At 37.1% G+C, this 15,544-nt stretch overlaps 2 protein-coding genes across 10 annotated transcripts in view; both read left to right on the top strand.

Moving 5' to 3' along the window:
- Positions 1–345: 345 nt before the first annotated feature.
- On the top strand, positions 346–1,168 carry LOC108134952. Its single transcript, XM_017255476.2, has 2 exons — positions 346–712; positions 756–1,168. The coding sequence occupies exons 1-2, from the start codon at positions 503–505 to the stop codon at positions 975–977; spliced, it is 432 nt and encodes a 143-aa protein (XP_017110965.1). The 5' UTR covers positions 346–502; the 3' UTR covers positions 978–1,168.
- Positions 1,169–11,053: 9,885 nt separating this feature from the next.
- Positions 11,054–15,544, top strand: part of LOC108137776 (protein CEPU-1) — a 353,380-nt gene continuing 348,889 nt past the window's right edge. For 8 of the 9 annotated variants that reach the window (XM_041710769.1, XM_041710845.1, XM_041710806.1 and 5 more), the window contains exons 1-3: positions 11,054–11,200; positions 11,250–11,458; positions 11,779–11,895. In XM_041710769.1, coding sequence (XP_041566703.1) covers positions 11,161–11,200; positions 11,250–11,458; positions 11,779–11,895 — 366 coding nt within the window. In that variant the 5' untranslated portion in view covers positions 11,054–11,160. The remainder of the gene's footprint in view (positions 11,201–11,249; positions 11,459–11,778; positions 11,896–15,544) is intronic. The other variant, XM_041710775.1, reaches the window with a different exon arrangement.

Genomic DNA, 15,544 nt, shown 5'->3' with positions numbered 1-15,544 from the left:
TTTCTATTACAGGTAGTATATAAGTCGGATAAATCGGACGACATTATAAAAATCGTTATTGAATCAAATAGACGCACTTTTGTGAAGCTCCGCTTTAACACCGAAAATACCTTAAACACGGCTTTAAAATACTAAAAACTGCTTACTTCAGCAGCATAAATAAGAGTACAACACATAAAAATTCATTTTGCCCGGAATAAATCGATTCTAAGCTGCAAAAATCGCTTCCTATTAAATCCACAATTTTGAGTGCAACAACAAATCATTTAAGAAACAGTGCATAACAGAATACATACCAGAGCACAGAGACAAAAAACTCAACACATCAAACACTCAATCGAAAAACTCTCGTCACCAACACAACATCAACTCAACAAAAAATAAAAAAAAAACAAAATATGCTTTTGCCAGAGGGAAAACGCTTGAAAGAAACCTCTCGCTCTAAGCGCGGACGCCCCTCTGACGCTGCCTTGACACTGCCTCACCAAAGCTTATCGCGGCAATGAATAGCCGTTTCGACGAACAAGCCCAGCTGATCCAGTCTACCATCCGTGAGGTCGAGGAGAGGGTGCTTGAAATGCTGCAGGAACGGCTCTTGGGTGTCACCACGGAGATGACGCAGATGGCCGATCGCATCTTGCAGCTGGAGCATGAGGTTGAGGAGCTGCGCTCCCTAAAATCCCAAATTGGCACGGTGCAAGGCAAGCTTGAGGCGTGCGCAGTGCGTATGCATGGCGATCCTTTTGTGGAAGGAGAGTAACTTCGGCCCGAGAGTCCGCGACAGTTTTAGAGTCCGAAAATCGCAAAATTCACTGGTTGAGCCGCCAATTCTAATAAAATTGCAAACTACGAGGGAAAAAGTTTCACTTCGCGCACTGGCTGATTTCCGACGAACAACAAAACAGCAACTGAGCATACACCTGTTGGGCTTTGACTCGCCGGTCGCTCTCTACGTTAATGAGAAGCCATGCGTTTGAAGAAGCAGAAATCTCTTGCTGCTGTTTTTACGCGCCGTGGTATTGTGCACGTGAAGTGCAGTGGGAGAGAGGACATTTACATTCCCGGCTTTACATCCCGGCTGCTGAGTCTGCTCTCCCCCTCTCTGGATCCAGCGCACTGGTTGCCGAAGTTACCCCTCGTGCTGCCAAAAACAGCTTTCGTTAATAACATCTCTTATGCAGCTAACCTCTTTATTTTTATAGTTTTAAGAGTAATTTAGGTTTTCTAGTGATAATCTTTTTTCGTTCAAATCTAGCTTGTGCCTTCTCAATTCATATGTGCGTTTCCCAATTTACCTTATTCCCCACCATTAATGCAGGTCAATACAAATAATGCAACAGCGAGCAGTCTGCTGAGAATTCTGTGTAAACAGAAAGTTGGTCTGAAGGTTGTCCACATAAATGCTCAAAGCTTGGTCAGAAAAATGGATGAGTTTAGGAAACTTTTTGTAGGATCAAATGTTGATATAGTATGTGTTTGAGAAACATGGTTTGTAAGTGGCTGCAGTGACGTCCCTTTTGAATGTTGTTGCTACGTGTTGCATAGGTCCGACAGATTAAAACACGCAGGTGGTGTGGCGATTTTTGTAAGCAACAAATACACTTCAAAGCTTATTAAATCAAAACCGATCGAAGGTAGAGTTGAATATTTGTTTCTGGAAGTCGTAGATCCTAGTTTCAAGTCAAAAATGTTAATCTGTTGTATTTATAGACCCCATCGAATGACCGAATATACTGATCTGAGCCATGTGCTGTCACCTTTCGTTGTTCTTTTAACTTTTAATTTTTTTATTATTGATTAAAAATAATATCGCAGAGAGCTTCATCTAATCGGACGTGTATTACGACGCACCTCTTTCAAACCGTGTTTTTTTAGATTATACCTATTTTGCATAGCTCAGTTATCTTACACTCTGACAGTATCGCTGCTACCTACATAAATACGAGCTATTTGGAAAAGTTGATAGTTAATAACTATATATTAAATTAAAACAAGCTGCTAATTGAATGTTTTTCGTATTGCTCGGCTTGGTCAGCGTTTACCGCTAGTCCTATAGTTTTGGTGCTGTTTGTGACATTGCACTCCCGTGCACATTCACAAGAAGCTGCATTCGATACACTTGGTTTTCTTAACGCTTACATTCGATCGCTCTACGGTATCTGCCCTGCTGCTGTTAAGCGCTTACTGCTGATCGCTCTCATCACCACTGCTGTCCGTCTTTTCTCGCTTACGCTCGAGGCTCTTATTCGACCGTTTCCCCGCACTGCTGCTGCTTCTGACGCTCACAAACTACACCCAAACTCCCCTCTTCTTGTCAGTCCACAGTGACCTGAGTCTTAACCAAAATGACCATCGCTTGCACTGCCAGAAAATGCAAGTATAATGACATTATTAGCGGCGAAACCTACCTCATATGGTGGCTATGTGATAACTGTTCGCATGTTAAGTGCGCTGGAGCTGGCTTCAACGTCAGAGTTGGGCTTTTGATTTAATTTAAATTCTAAGGATGAAGTCAAAAATTTCATGAGCAGCAAACTGAATGTTTCTCGAGCCAAACTAACCGTCTTAAAGTTCAAGTTTAAGCAAAAACGTGAATTATATTCGTTTGAAATTCCATTTCCTGAGGAACATCTTAATAAGGCACTCGATGTTTCTATATGGCCTGAACATATTATTATTCACGAGTACGTAAACATGCTTAATCCTCTGGTCCATGGGCCTCAGATTCCTTTATCCAACGTTCCACAAAATGATAAATTCTTTTTCCATACACTACCAAAATATTCGCAGCTTATTGTGTAAACTGCACGTCAACAGTGTCTCCTTCGATGACAATGTGATTGCTTTTACCCAAACGTGGCTTAATTCCTCTTTGTGTGACTGCGAAATATTTTCTAGAAATCAAGCATCTTAGCATCTACATTCAGCATTTGGCTCAAATACAGAGTATTTATTGAACCTTCGGCTATAACTATCATTTTATTTTTATGGGCGACTTTAACCTCCCTGACATCCCCGAAAGCGGGATTGGAGCAATCAGCTCCATTATTGTCATGTCCCGAAACCAGAATCTTTTCGCTGTTTTCGAAGAGCTAAATGAATAGGCATTTGTTGGAACTCGATTGGTCTTTTATGGATTCAAACGATGATGGTTCTCTCATAGACTCTCATTCCTGAAAATCTGCATGTCCAGACGTTTTAAGAAATTTAGGAGAACCAATCTGCAAGTTGACCATTCGAGGTATCTAATTGCTGGTTCAACTTTCTTAGTCCACAATTCAGAATGTTACAATAGTTACCTAAGTCGTTGCAGAATAAAATTCCAAGTCAAACCAAAGCAGTTCTACGCATTTGCTAATTCGAATTCTCCTAATTAGTGAGGATGATGTTTTACAAAATCTGCAAGCAATCAAGACGTCTTTCTCTTCGGGCTCTGATATTGTACCGAGCTGTGTTATAAAAAAAATGCTTTGTGTAAACCATTTTCCAAATTTTTTCAGATATCCCTCCTACGCTCGTATTTCCCTGAAGTTTGGAAGGAATCTTTTATCATTCCACTTCATAAAAAGGCAAGCAAATCGGACATTAAAAACTGAGCGCGATTCCCAAGCTTCTTGAACAGATTATTAACGCTCAGCTACAGCAGCAATGCAGCTCAGTAATGTCCCAACTCAGCATGGCTTTAAGAAACGAAGGTTAACGACTGCAAATATTTTTGAATTTATCTCAGTCATCAGAAGCGCTTTCAAAAATAACTATCAAACTGATGTAATTTTTGCGGACTTCAGTAGCCGATCTGAACAATCTGCATTCTTGGTGCATCCAGAATTTGCTGTTTTTAAACAACTCGAAATCTAACTTTATGTGCTTTTATCGGAAGAGGCTTCTCCTCACTTTATATTCTATTGGGTCGAATGATCTTGAACGCATAAATTTCGTAACAGACCTTGGAGTGTTATTTAACCACAACTTAAACTTATCTGATCACATTGGCATTATGGTTAGTAAAGCAAAAGGGGTTTGTGCCTTTGTTAAACGTTGGTCCTAGGATTTTGAGGACCCCTATACTACGAAACATTTATACACTTCCTTGGTTTGTCCAATTATTGAATACTGCTCGTGTGTTTGGTCTCCTCAATATACCAATTATTAGGACCTTATAGAATCGGTACAGAAACAGTTCCTTTTGTTTGCTTTCCGTGGTTTGAACTGGGATACACATCGTCACCTACCATCTTACTTGGATACACTGCGTCTACTGAACCTGTCCTCCCTCAAGGATCGTCGGATGTGCCATAGTGTCTCGTTCCTTCACAAATTAATTACTGGACTTGTACATTCAAGCTACCTACTGGGTCAAATACGGTTCTCCATCCCTTTAAGGGTCTACTCGTCACTTTCGACCTATTGCCCTTGATATTTGTAAGTCGAATTTCGAGGTACATGATCCATTTCACGTTTTATGTTCGCAATATAACGAAATGTATTTTTTCATATTTTCTGAATGCTCTATTAATTTAATTGTAACAAACATCCTAACTCACCTGTCCTTTCCCCCTCCCACTTGGTGTGAGTCGAGTACTATATTTATGTTGACAGATATTTGCTATCATTAATGTAATAAATAAAAAAATAAATAATTTAAAAAAAAAATAAAAATACCTAAAAGAGTTGGTTTAACTGGTCCACCACGTCATGTCGCGAGATGACAGATGAAATGAGTATGTTCATGAGATGAACTAGGACTGGATTTATTGAAGTTCGTAAACTTTTCAACGCTATGAATGACAAATTCCTGGAAGTGGAATCTCAGTTTCTTGGTCCTAAGATCACCGAGTCACCGAAAAGAAAAATCCCAAGTCCCGTCATTGCTTTAACTTAGGTTTCCGATCATGAAATATTCGTTGATAAGTTTGTTACCTATAGAACTGCTCTTACGTTCTAAATAGATCTGATACTTCTCTCTTTTTAATACACCTGTCAGTATCCTCTTCTATTGCCGATGAGGACCACCTTATTATAATGGGCGATTTAGGCATACCTAACGTGTCTTGGATTTTTTCAATGGACAATCTCCTTTTTGCCGAAAGTCAGCACGAGTTTATCGACGGCCTGACTGACGCGTCTTTGGGCCAGATAATCTTTGTTACGAGCCATATGAACCGACTTCTTGATTTAATCTGTGTTAGTAACGACACTTTCAACAATATCCTCTGAAGCCCTCCCTTTTCTGTACCAGAAGACCCCTACCATCCCACCTTGTTGTTAAATGTTTAGATTGCTGCAGAAATTCAGACTTAGTCGGCCTTACGTGTGAAATGTTTCCGCAATGCCAATTTTGTCGGTTTACACCAGCATTTAAATGCTATTGATTGGTCCACATTAAAATCATGTAGTGATCTAGAGGCTGCGGTGCCATCCTTTAATTTGACATATCCTGAAGTATCGTTGAGTGACACATCTAAACCCCCATGGTTCAATAGGCACTTGTCCTACCCCAAAAATAAAACATCGGGATTGTATAAAAAATATTTTAAAACCAACTTTACAAGGGATTTTTCAAATAAGCCACGAAACGTGCCCTGTTTATAAATGATTCTAAGCTTGGTTATGATTGCTACATCGCTCAATGTAGAGAAAACCTTCGTGATGAACCGAAACATTTTTACTCCTTTGTAAATTCTAAATGAAAATCGAACGCATACCCCTCAACTATCTATTAACACATCCGAACTGAACTATTTAAACATATCTTTTCTTTTGCAATTTTTTTCAGTAAACCTACTCTCTACAATCTCTACAATTCACTAGAATTTGGAATGAATCTTTTACTAGGTAAAAGGTCCGATGTCAAAAATTATTGTGGTATAGACAAACTTTCTGCCATACCTAAGCTTTTCGAGCAGTTGGTCATTTGCAACTTCAACATATGTGTGCCTCCATCAATTCTTCTGCATTCTTTTTACTGACTTCAGAAAGGCATCCCTTCCTAGGTCTGTACCAAATTTACTTAAGTCGATTTCGGCCTATCTTTCAAACAGAACTCAACGTGTTCTTTCAATAACCAACTTTCTACTGTCGTAAATGTGTTTTCTTGTGTCCCCCAAGGAAGTCATCTGGGCCGCTACGATTCGTTCTTTTTATTAACGAAAAAAGTATTGTCATTTACGGACGGCGTACAAATTTGCCTATCATTCTCTGACCAAATGTCATACCTTCGCCTACAGTCTGACATTGATCAATTACAATGATCAATGGTGTTAAAATAACTGGTTGCTTCTTAACCACGCCTGGAAACTCTACTCTAGAACGTATTACGCAATGAACTGATCTGGGTGTCCTATTCGATATCAAGTTATGTTTCAAAAGTCATATTTCTGTCACCATTAATAAATCTAAGGGTTTTGTAGTCTTCATAAAACGTTGGGCCAAGGAGTTTGATGAATCGTATACAACAAAAACTCTGTACATTTCCAGGGTTCGATTTAGTGACAAAAAAAATTAATGGAGACAATCCAAAAGCAATTTTTATTATTTGCTCTCAGCTGAATTGGGACCCGGCGGTCGTTTGCCACCTTACTCATCAAGGCTAAAATTAATTGATCTATTAATCTAATCTATTAAAAATTGTAGAGTGTGCAGCGGAGATATTTTTTTGCGTAAGCTTCTCATAAATAAATTCTTGGCTCCTCCTTTGCTATGCTGACATCGCTGTTCCCTCAAGCTTTTCTGAAAGCTTTGAATTTATTACTAGTACTTATTTACATACTAACGTTTAGCAAATACTTTTTATAAAAAAAATTAATATTAGTTGCTCATTCACACTTTTTTCACATTAAGCTTAAGTTTGTCTTACGTTTAAAGTTTTAAGTCGGAATTTGAATGGTTTTTGGTTTTTCTTCTTTTATTTTCAATAATACGTATTGTAGGAAAAATCTTCTAAAAGAAAAACATATGCAGGATCCTACATATTAAATGGTCAAGACGTGTACTTATGTATTTTTAGGGAACACATTTTTACAGAACTGGGAGTAATGTTTAGGTATCGGTAACGGTTGCTATATATTTTGGTTACGGTTCAGGTTAAGCAAAAACGTATTATATCGGTTCCAGTTCCAGTTTTGGCTACGGTTACGGTTTTGATTTGGTTTAACCTACTTGAGGTTACGGTTGCGAACCGGAAACCCTGCTGGTGGGGGAACATAAATGGTTGTTAAGATTTAGCAGTAACTCGGGCTGAAACGCTCACAGTAGCAAAGAAAACCCCTACATTTGTCTGCAGTTGAAGAATTACGTCGGAAGTTGTCGGAGTTGCACTTGGGTAAGACTGGATTGAAAGCGGAATTGCAACAGAGATTATTGACCCGCTTTGGAGTGAATAAGAAGGGTGAGTCAGAAACGAAAAATAGTGGTGAAAATGGTGAATTATCGGTGTCCGCAAAAACCACTTTAAATCCTCAAGGCATGGGATTTGAAAGGCAGGGAAGATGGTGGTTTACTTTGAAAGATGTTGAGGGTAGAGTTTCGTTTTTAAGGATGACGCTAGGGATGTTGTGTCAGGCTAGGAACTTAAAGGATTTAAAGCTACAACGTGTTTCAGGTGTGGATATTCGTCGAAGAAAGACTGTCCGGTAAATGGTAGATGGTTTAAGTGCGATCAGTCAGGACAACGCGCAGCGCAGTGTAGAGCAGAAGGGCCGGTCCAGGGAGAAAGTGCTACAAATATCGTAGAGTATAAAAATGTATAAAATGGCTTTGCCATCACGTGCATCCTTTTCTTTGAGCCTGTAACTGAAAACTGTGATCTGCATGAATTCAGAATTCAAAGAACTTGTTGATTCAGGAACCGAATTGTGTTTGATGCGTAGGCGTGTGTTCATAAAATTAGGTGTAGGAGTTTGTGCTCTGATGGTTCGTCAATGTGTCTTAACAGGAATCGGTGAGAGTCAGGTGCTTACGTTTGACAGTTTTATTACAGAGGGACTTACATGTCGGTCGAGTTTCATGTTATTCCTAATGGGAACGTCAAGTTTGACGCAATTTTAGGCTCAACAAACTTAGACATAGTGGATATGAAGGTCCGGTTCCATATTTTTTTGTTAATGGTTCCTAGTGTGCAAAAGGATACTAAGAGAGCAGCGGTCGACAGCCAGATTATTCAAAGTTATTGTGTGCAGCTAATTACCGAGTTTGAGAGCTTGTGCATGATAAGATTGGAAGACTGTAATGCATTTTCGGAAGTCGATTTGAGTCGTAAAGTAGTGTCAGAACTTGAGCTCATGATTGAGGACTACAAACCAAAACGAAATCTCACTTCTCATTTGCTAGCAAATGAGTTGCGTGTTTTCCAACATCCGATATGTTTGGCATATTGCAATCAGAAAATCGTCGATGATTAGGTTCAAGAATGGCTAGATGAAGGGATAATTAAGCCTAGTGTATTCGAGTTTGTTTCGCCGGTGCTTCTTGTTAATAAGAAGAATAGGAAAAAGCGCTTGTGTTGCAATTATCGCAAGAAAATTGAGAAGATTATCCGAGATTATTTCCCAACTGCTCGCATGGATTGCGTGATCGTGAAATTTCAAGGAGGAGAGGTTTTCACAACATTAGATTTGAATAATGGTTTCTTTCATGTGCCTGTTTCGGCAGAATCCCAAAAGTATACATCGTTCGTTACTCAAAGTGGCCAGTATGAGTTCCTGTTTGTACCTTTTGGTATAACAAACTCTCCAGCAGTGCTTACCATTTTTATACCCTTGCAGAGGGTATTATAATTTCAGTCAGAAGTTTGCAACGCAGTGAAGGAGACATCTCCGACCCTATAAAGTATATATATTCTTGATCAGCATCACTAGGCGAGTCGATCTAGCCATGTCCGTCTGTCCGTCCGTTTCTACGCAAACTAGTCTCTCAGTTTTAAAGCTATCTGAATCTATCTATCTACCTTAAAAGTTGTCTTTCTATCGCAGGGTTATATAACTCGGAACGAACCAGATCGGACGACTATAGCATATAGCTCCCATAGGAACAATCGAAAAAATAAATTAAAAACAATTATAACTTGCTTTTTTTAATTTTTTTTTTAGTTCTTCGACATATACATAGTAATGGTTAAACATTTTAGAATTACGGTTTAAATTTCATCAAAATCGGACGACTATATCATATAGCTCCCATTGAAATAATACAAATATATAAAATAAATATCTAATAATTGGAATGCAAATCATCATAGCTTCAATGTTTTTAAACATATACACAAGTAAATCATAATTTTATTGTTTTCAAAAATATTTAATCCTTGCAATAGCTGCAAGGGTATATGAACTTCGGCTTGCCGAATTTTGCGTTCTTTCTTGCTATTCTGGCAGTTATGCGTTCTCCCTCTCTGGGAGAACGTACGCCAGGCCCCGGCGTAGGAAATAAAAAATTTAATTTATTTGAAATTCGAGTTGGCAGAGCAAGTCGTTGTCGGATCAAAAAATGGACGGAAAAACCCAAGAAACTCAACAAAATGTACTACAATAATACATTGTTAACATCAAAATATTCCCGATCCATTTATTTGTCACTTTTGATTAAATATTCTTGCAAGCTGGCGGGTTAAATTTGAATTGGTTTCCGTTTGTCAACAACCCCAGCTGACAGTAAGACCGTAAGACCAAAACTTCGGTCAGGATAAGAATAAACTTTTTACGCGGACGAAACTTACTAGGCTTAAATTTAAAAAATTGCAAAAAGAATAGTATGGTAACAACTAGGTTTTGGCATTTTTATGAATTACATGTATATAATGTATTCAAATTGCGCATGCGTTTTGCGCATGGTTAATATAATAAATGTAAACACGTATAATCACCCCGGTACTCAGATCGACGAAAAAATACCAGAAAATTGCAAACTATTGCCAGATTTCTCTGTGTGAACGTAAGCAAGGACCCGGCGTAAGGAAAAAAGAGTATTTTTATACCCTTGCAGAGGGTATTATAATTTCAGTCAGAAGTTTGCAACGCAGTAAAGGAGACATCTCCGACCCTATAAAGTATTCTTGATCAGGATCGCTAGCAGACTCGATCTAGCCATGTCCGTCTGTTCGTCCGTCTGTCCGTCCGCTTCTATGCAAACTGATCTTTCAGTTTTAAAGCTATCTGCCTGAAACTTTCCCAAAAGTTGTCTTTCTATTGCAGGTAGTATATAAGTCGGAACGAGCCGGATCGGACGAAAAAAATTATAACTTTTCTGTTTCTTAATTTTTTTTTTATTTCTTCGTCATATAGTAATGGTTAAATATTTCAGAATTACGGTTTATATTTCATCAAAATCGGACGACTATATCATATAGCCCCCATAGGAACAATCGGAAAAAAATACAATAAAAATTATAACTTTGCCGTTTTTCAATTCTTTTATAAGTTCTTCGACATATAGTAATGGTTAAATATTTCAGAATTACGGTTTAAATTTCATCAAAATCGGACGATTATATTATATAACTCCCATTGATATAATATAAAAATATATAATAACTATCTAATAATTGAGCTGCAAATCATCATAGCTTTAATGTTTTTAAACATATATGTAAGTAAATCTTAATTTTAATGTTTACAAAATTATTTAATTCTTGCAATAGCTGCAAGGGTATATGAACTTCGGCTTGCTGAAGTTTGCTTCCTTTCTTGTTTGATATTGGAGTCGGCAGAGCATAGCATTTTTCGAATCAAAAAATGGACGAAAAAACCCAAAAAATCATAAAAATGAACTACAATAATACAATGTTGACTTTTATTAAAAGCGTACCAAAATATAGCTGAAAGCGTTTATGGAAATGGTTATTTATAATATCACATTGTAAAATATTACATATATGTATATATACATTTACAGTATTGATAATGATTAAATATGGTTAACAAGCCCAGCTGACTGATAGTCTGATGATCTGAGTACTAGGCTTAACTTTAAAATATATTAAAAAATTGCAAAAAGGACAGTATGGTATCACCTAGGTTTTGGCATTTTTACGAATTGTATGTATATAATGTATCCATATTGCGCATGCGTTTTGCGCATGATTAATATAATAAATGTAAAACGCATAAATCTACGAACATTAATTCGCGTTCATTGTATAATGTTTGGCAAATAATCGCATTAAAAATGACAATTTTTTTGAACTTACGTTTATTTATAAGTATTTGTAAGTAGTTAAAAACAGTTTTAAGACAAAAATGTAATTACTTTCTTAGTAATTTTAAGGGAAGCTTGCACAACAAATTCAGAAGAGAAAGTGACAATGGCAAACCAATATCTCCTAAGTGATGAGTACATTGTACAATTTAGCAGAGGCCTGAGCAGAGGTCCTTATTTTGATACGTCTGCAACAAAAAATGTTACTTCTTTAGTTGGAAAAACAGGTCATCTGAACTGTCGCATAAAAAATCTTGGAAACAAAACGGTAAAGTTGAGTGGACAGCATTATAACTTAATATTGTTGCTTTTCTGCTCTCAATTTTCATCAGTTACTAAATATAGATTGGTATATGCTTTAGTTAAAAATTACTTCTTTACTCACACTCTCATTCTTTTTTAAATACTTCAATGATGCCCTTAATAGTTTCACTATATATTCATTTTAAAAATACTTGCTTTGATACACTAATATTAACCTCAAATAAGAATAAATTAAACTACCATACCTAAAACTATGACAATATCTTAAATTTGTTCCGTGCATAATTAATAATATAAATAATATCAAGGTATATTTTTAAATAGGTGTCATGGATACGCCATAGAGACTTACACCTACTAACTGTTTCTGAGAGCACATATACTTCGGATCAGAGATTTACTTCAATTTACAACAAGCAAACTGGAGATTGGTCCTTACAGGTAGGCTATTTTATGCAAAGCAGAAAACGGTTTCATATTTCAAAAATAGATTTGGAGAGTCAATTGGCGGCTCCTAGCAACGGCGTTATAGCGTATCTCTAAAATTATAGTGTTGCGGGTAAAAACGTAGCTAAAGTCAGCTTAAAACGTGCGTTTATAAACGTTAATCCCCTGTCCAGGACTAACTGGGAAACAAACACTTTTATATTTAATGGTCAAGAAATTATTAAATAATTTTGGAACTTTCCTAGGAAATTCGTATTCCTTAGGATTTTTCAAAAACAAATAAATAAAATATGCAACCTTAAAAAATCATCAGATTTTTGGCTTACGCTGTCTGAATGCTAACCTTGTACTTCACGTCCGCAGCATAGCCCGCTGCATTACTTTTCCGCCTTGGTCAGCGGGACTAGCGTGGGACTGCTGACTTAGCGCCTCGTGCCCGGTGCGTTGCCCTACCACTCAGCGACTAGGGTTTTGTAGTTTATTCTTACAGACCGCTGATTTGTAGAATTTCATCCGGTCTTGCAAGACCTTTGGGTTCCATACAAACTCTCCCTCCTTTAAATTAAGGTTGTTCTCGGACATCTTCAGAGTTTGGTGATTACGCCAATCAATCACCAAAGTAATACCGCTAGTTAAGATGGCTCCGTTAGAATTTCTTCTTCAAGACGCTCGATGTGTTGTAGATTTTTCAGGCCTCGTAAAGGAAAGGCAGGCTCATCTGTTCTCTGTAGCCCGTGATATTAACGTGGGTCACCATCGATAGAGGTTTCTTAGATACTAATTTAGTTTTGAGGTATTTTATGATGAACTGTATTTTATCATTATTTTTAAATGCTTTTATCTGGGATACCTTTAAAAGATCGATAAAGCTAAAATTTGTGAGCCTTTCGTGATTTATTGCTTTAATATCAATTTCATTCAGAATTGCTGGGTTTATTAAGTTTGCTTCTGATAATGTTATTAAGAATTTTAAATTTTCTAGATCATTTATTATAGTTCTATTTTGGGCCAAGATTATTTCGAAAATGTGACTTTTGTCTATTCATCTGATTTGTAGACTGCGTTTATTGATTTGGTTAATTCGTTTAAACGAGTTTGTACTCTAGAATTCATTTCTACCTGATTCAATTTATTTTTTCTGTTCAAATTTTGATCGGTTCCCAGTCATCGAAGTCTGGGTTACCTGCAATTGCCATTAGGGCTAATCCTAATGCTGCGTGCATTCCTATTATGAACTTTTAAAGTACCCACCAAAGAATCTATCCGTCCGACGTCCACGGTCAATATCCATCTCATGTGGTCCTGTGTAAAAGCGTCAATTGTAGTCTTTGTTTCGAGTGAGTAAAGTTCATATGAAGTAATGTATATACCAAAATTCCTCACAGATTGTGACGTCTCCATCTATTTCCGGTATGTTGTCCGAGTTTATTTTTAAGGCAGCGGTCATCGAAAAGGTCATAGTCAGAATAAAAGTCCAAAGCGTTAACCTGAAACAAGAAAGAAGAAAAGAACCAAAATCTAAATTTAAAATTAAGTCTAGAAGAATCGTTATTTTAAATTTTCCTTATCCTTCCTTTAATAAGAACTGTCGTCCCAAGGTCTGGTTCAATTACATCCTCCAAGAATAGGAGAGATAGTTTGTTTCCCAGGCGCTTGTTTGATTTCATGCAAACCTTGTCGCCGACCTGATAACTTACGTAAGACCTGTTTTTGTTTATGTGGTTAAAGCTTTTTTCCTGGACCTGCTGAATTTTTGTACTAATCTCGGATTCGAATTCTGCAGATCTAGAGTGTATAATTTTTATAGGCGTTTTATTAGTCACTGAGTGGATAGTTCTATTGTATTTAAGGGTGCTGTGTAATCTTTCGACCTGTTCGCTCGAGGTGCTGTGCAATATTAACTTAATAGTCTCGGAGTTTAATGATTTTTCATTGTCACAGTAAATTGTTTGTGTGTTAGGAAAAAATTCACAATACTTAAAATTGGGAATGCTCTGGCTGCGATCGGATGTACAATAGCGAACTTAGAAAATTTATCAATACATGTGAAAAAGAGTTTTCCATCTGTTGAAAATATGTCTTTATAGAGAATTTCTTCTGGATAACAGGGTATCGGCGTTTGGCCGACTGTTGACGGTGTGACGGTTGTACTTTGCCATTGAATAAATTTTACAACCTCCGTTGCTCACCGAATCATCTTTGGGAAAAAATAGTCTCGCAGAATCTCTTGAGCTGCTCGATGGCCTATATTATGCTCTAAAGTTACTATTTCTTATTTCATATTACTTACGTTCTGATTGCCTCGATTAGTTTATGCTGAATAAAAGCAAGAATTGGCAGTTCGCAACGAATGGCATTAACGACATCCGCTCTTACTACGTCTAATAGTGTTGCTATAAGAGTTTCACGGTCGGAAAAACGAACAATATGCCGTGTTTTTCCTTGAATACAATAAAGGTTCTATTAGATGGGAAGTCTGCTTCTTCAATGAACATCTGATTACGGAAACTATTTACTAGTTTATCTACTGACTCTGTAGTGTAGGTGAGTGAATATTCGCTATGAATGGTAAGGGATTCGCTTTCTGTCGTGAGAGGGCATCGGCTACAACATTTTGTTTGCTTGGTTTGTAGACAATGGTCGTCAATAGAAGATTTCCAGCGTTTTATTAGGGCATTCGTATTTTTTTGTTGATGGTCATTACTCCATAAAAATAATTTCGGCTTCATATAAGCTTTTAAGAAACCAGTTTATTTCCCTAAAATGATCTTCTTTAGTTGTTTGGAAAATGCTGGGTGCATTCTTGAGTCCAAAAGGTAATCTACAGAACTCATATGTTTCGTTATTAACAAAGAAGACGGTTTTCTCCCTATCTATCTCTGCCAAGTCGATTTGGTGAAAACCTGATTTAAGGTACAATGTTGTAAATGACTGGGTCTTTCCCATATATGCCAGTATAGTAGAAATATTTATCGTCAATCGTTTTCTGATTTAGTTTCCTAAAATCGATAACGAGGCGTTTTTTCTTGTTGCCACTTTCCTCGTGCCCTTTTTTTTATCAAAAACCCACACGGCATTCTTGTAAGGTGATCGTGATTTTCAGATGATACCGGCTTCTAGAAGTTGTTTAATTTCTGCATTGACAAAATCAGATACTCAAATTAGGTAATGGTATAGCTTAGAAAACACGGGTTCCCAGCCAGACCTGATAGTTGCTATCGTGTTTATATTATATGGTAGGGCTTGATTAGGGTCTGCGAATGCCCCAGCCCTCTTAGTGATCATTAATTAATTAAATTAAATTCTTTTCTAACCGCATTGGGAACATCATCGACATTTAAAGTGATAAAATTAATATCCTTATATTTAGCAAATTGCAAATCTTCCGATCCTGAATTATGTTCAATCCTGCCGGTACTAAGGTCAATTCGAGCATTTACTTTCTTTAAATGATCTAGACCATCAATGCCATCGAATTCCTTAAGGTTAAGAGTTCATTAAATTAAATTCTTTTCTAACCGCATCATTGATCTTGAAATAATTTTCTTGTATTTTGCAAATTGCAATTCTTCCGATCCTGAATTGTGTTCAATCCTACCGGTACTAAGGTCAATTCGAGTATTTTCTTTCTTTAAATGATCTA

Source organism: Drosophila elegans, unplaced genomic scaffold, assembly GCF_018152505.1.
Source record: "Drosophila elegans isolate 14027-0461.03 unplaced genomic scaffold, ASM1815250v1 contig_1, whole genome shotgun sequence".
Classification (NCBI taxonomy): Eukaryota; Metazoa; Arthropoda; class Insecta; order Diptera; family Drosophilidae; genus Drosophila; species Drosophila elegans.
The sequence above is the reverse complement of the archived record's forward strand: the minus strand, read 5'-3'. Positions and strand labels throughout refer to the sequence as shown.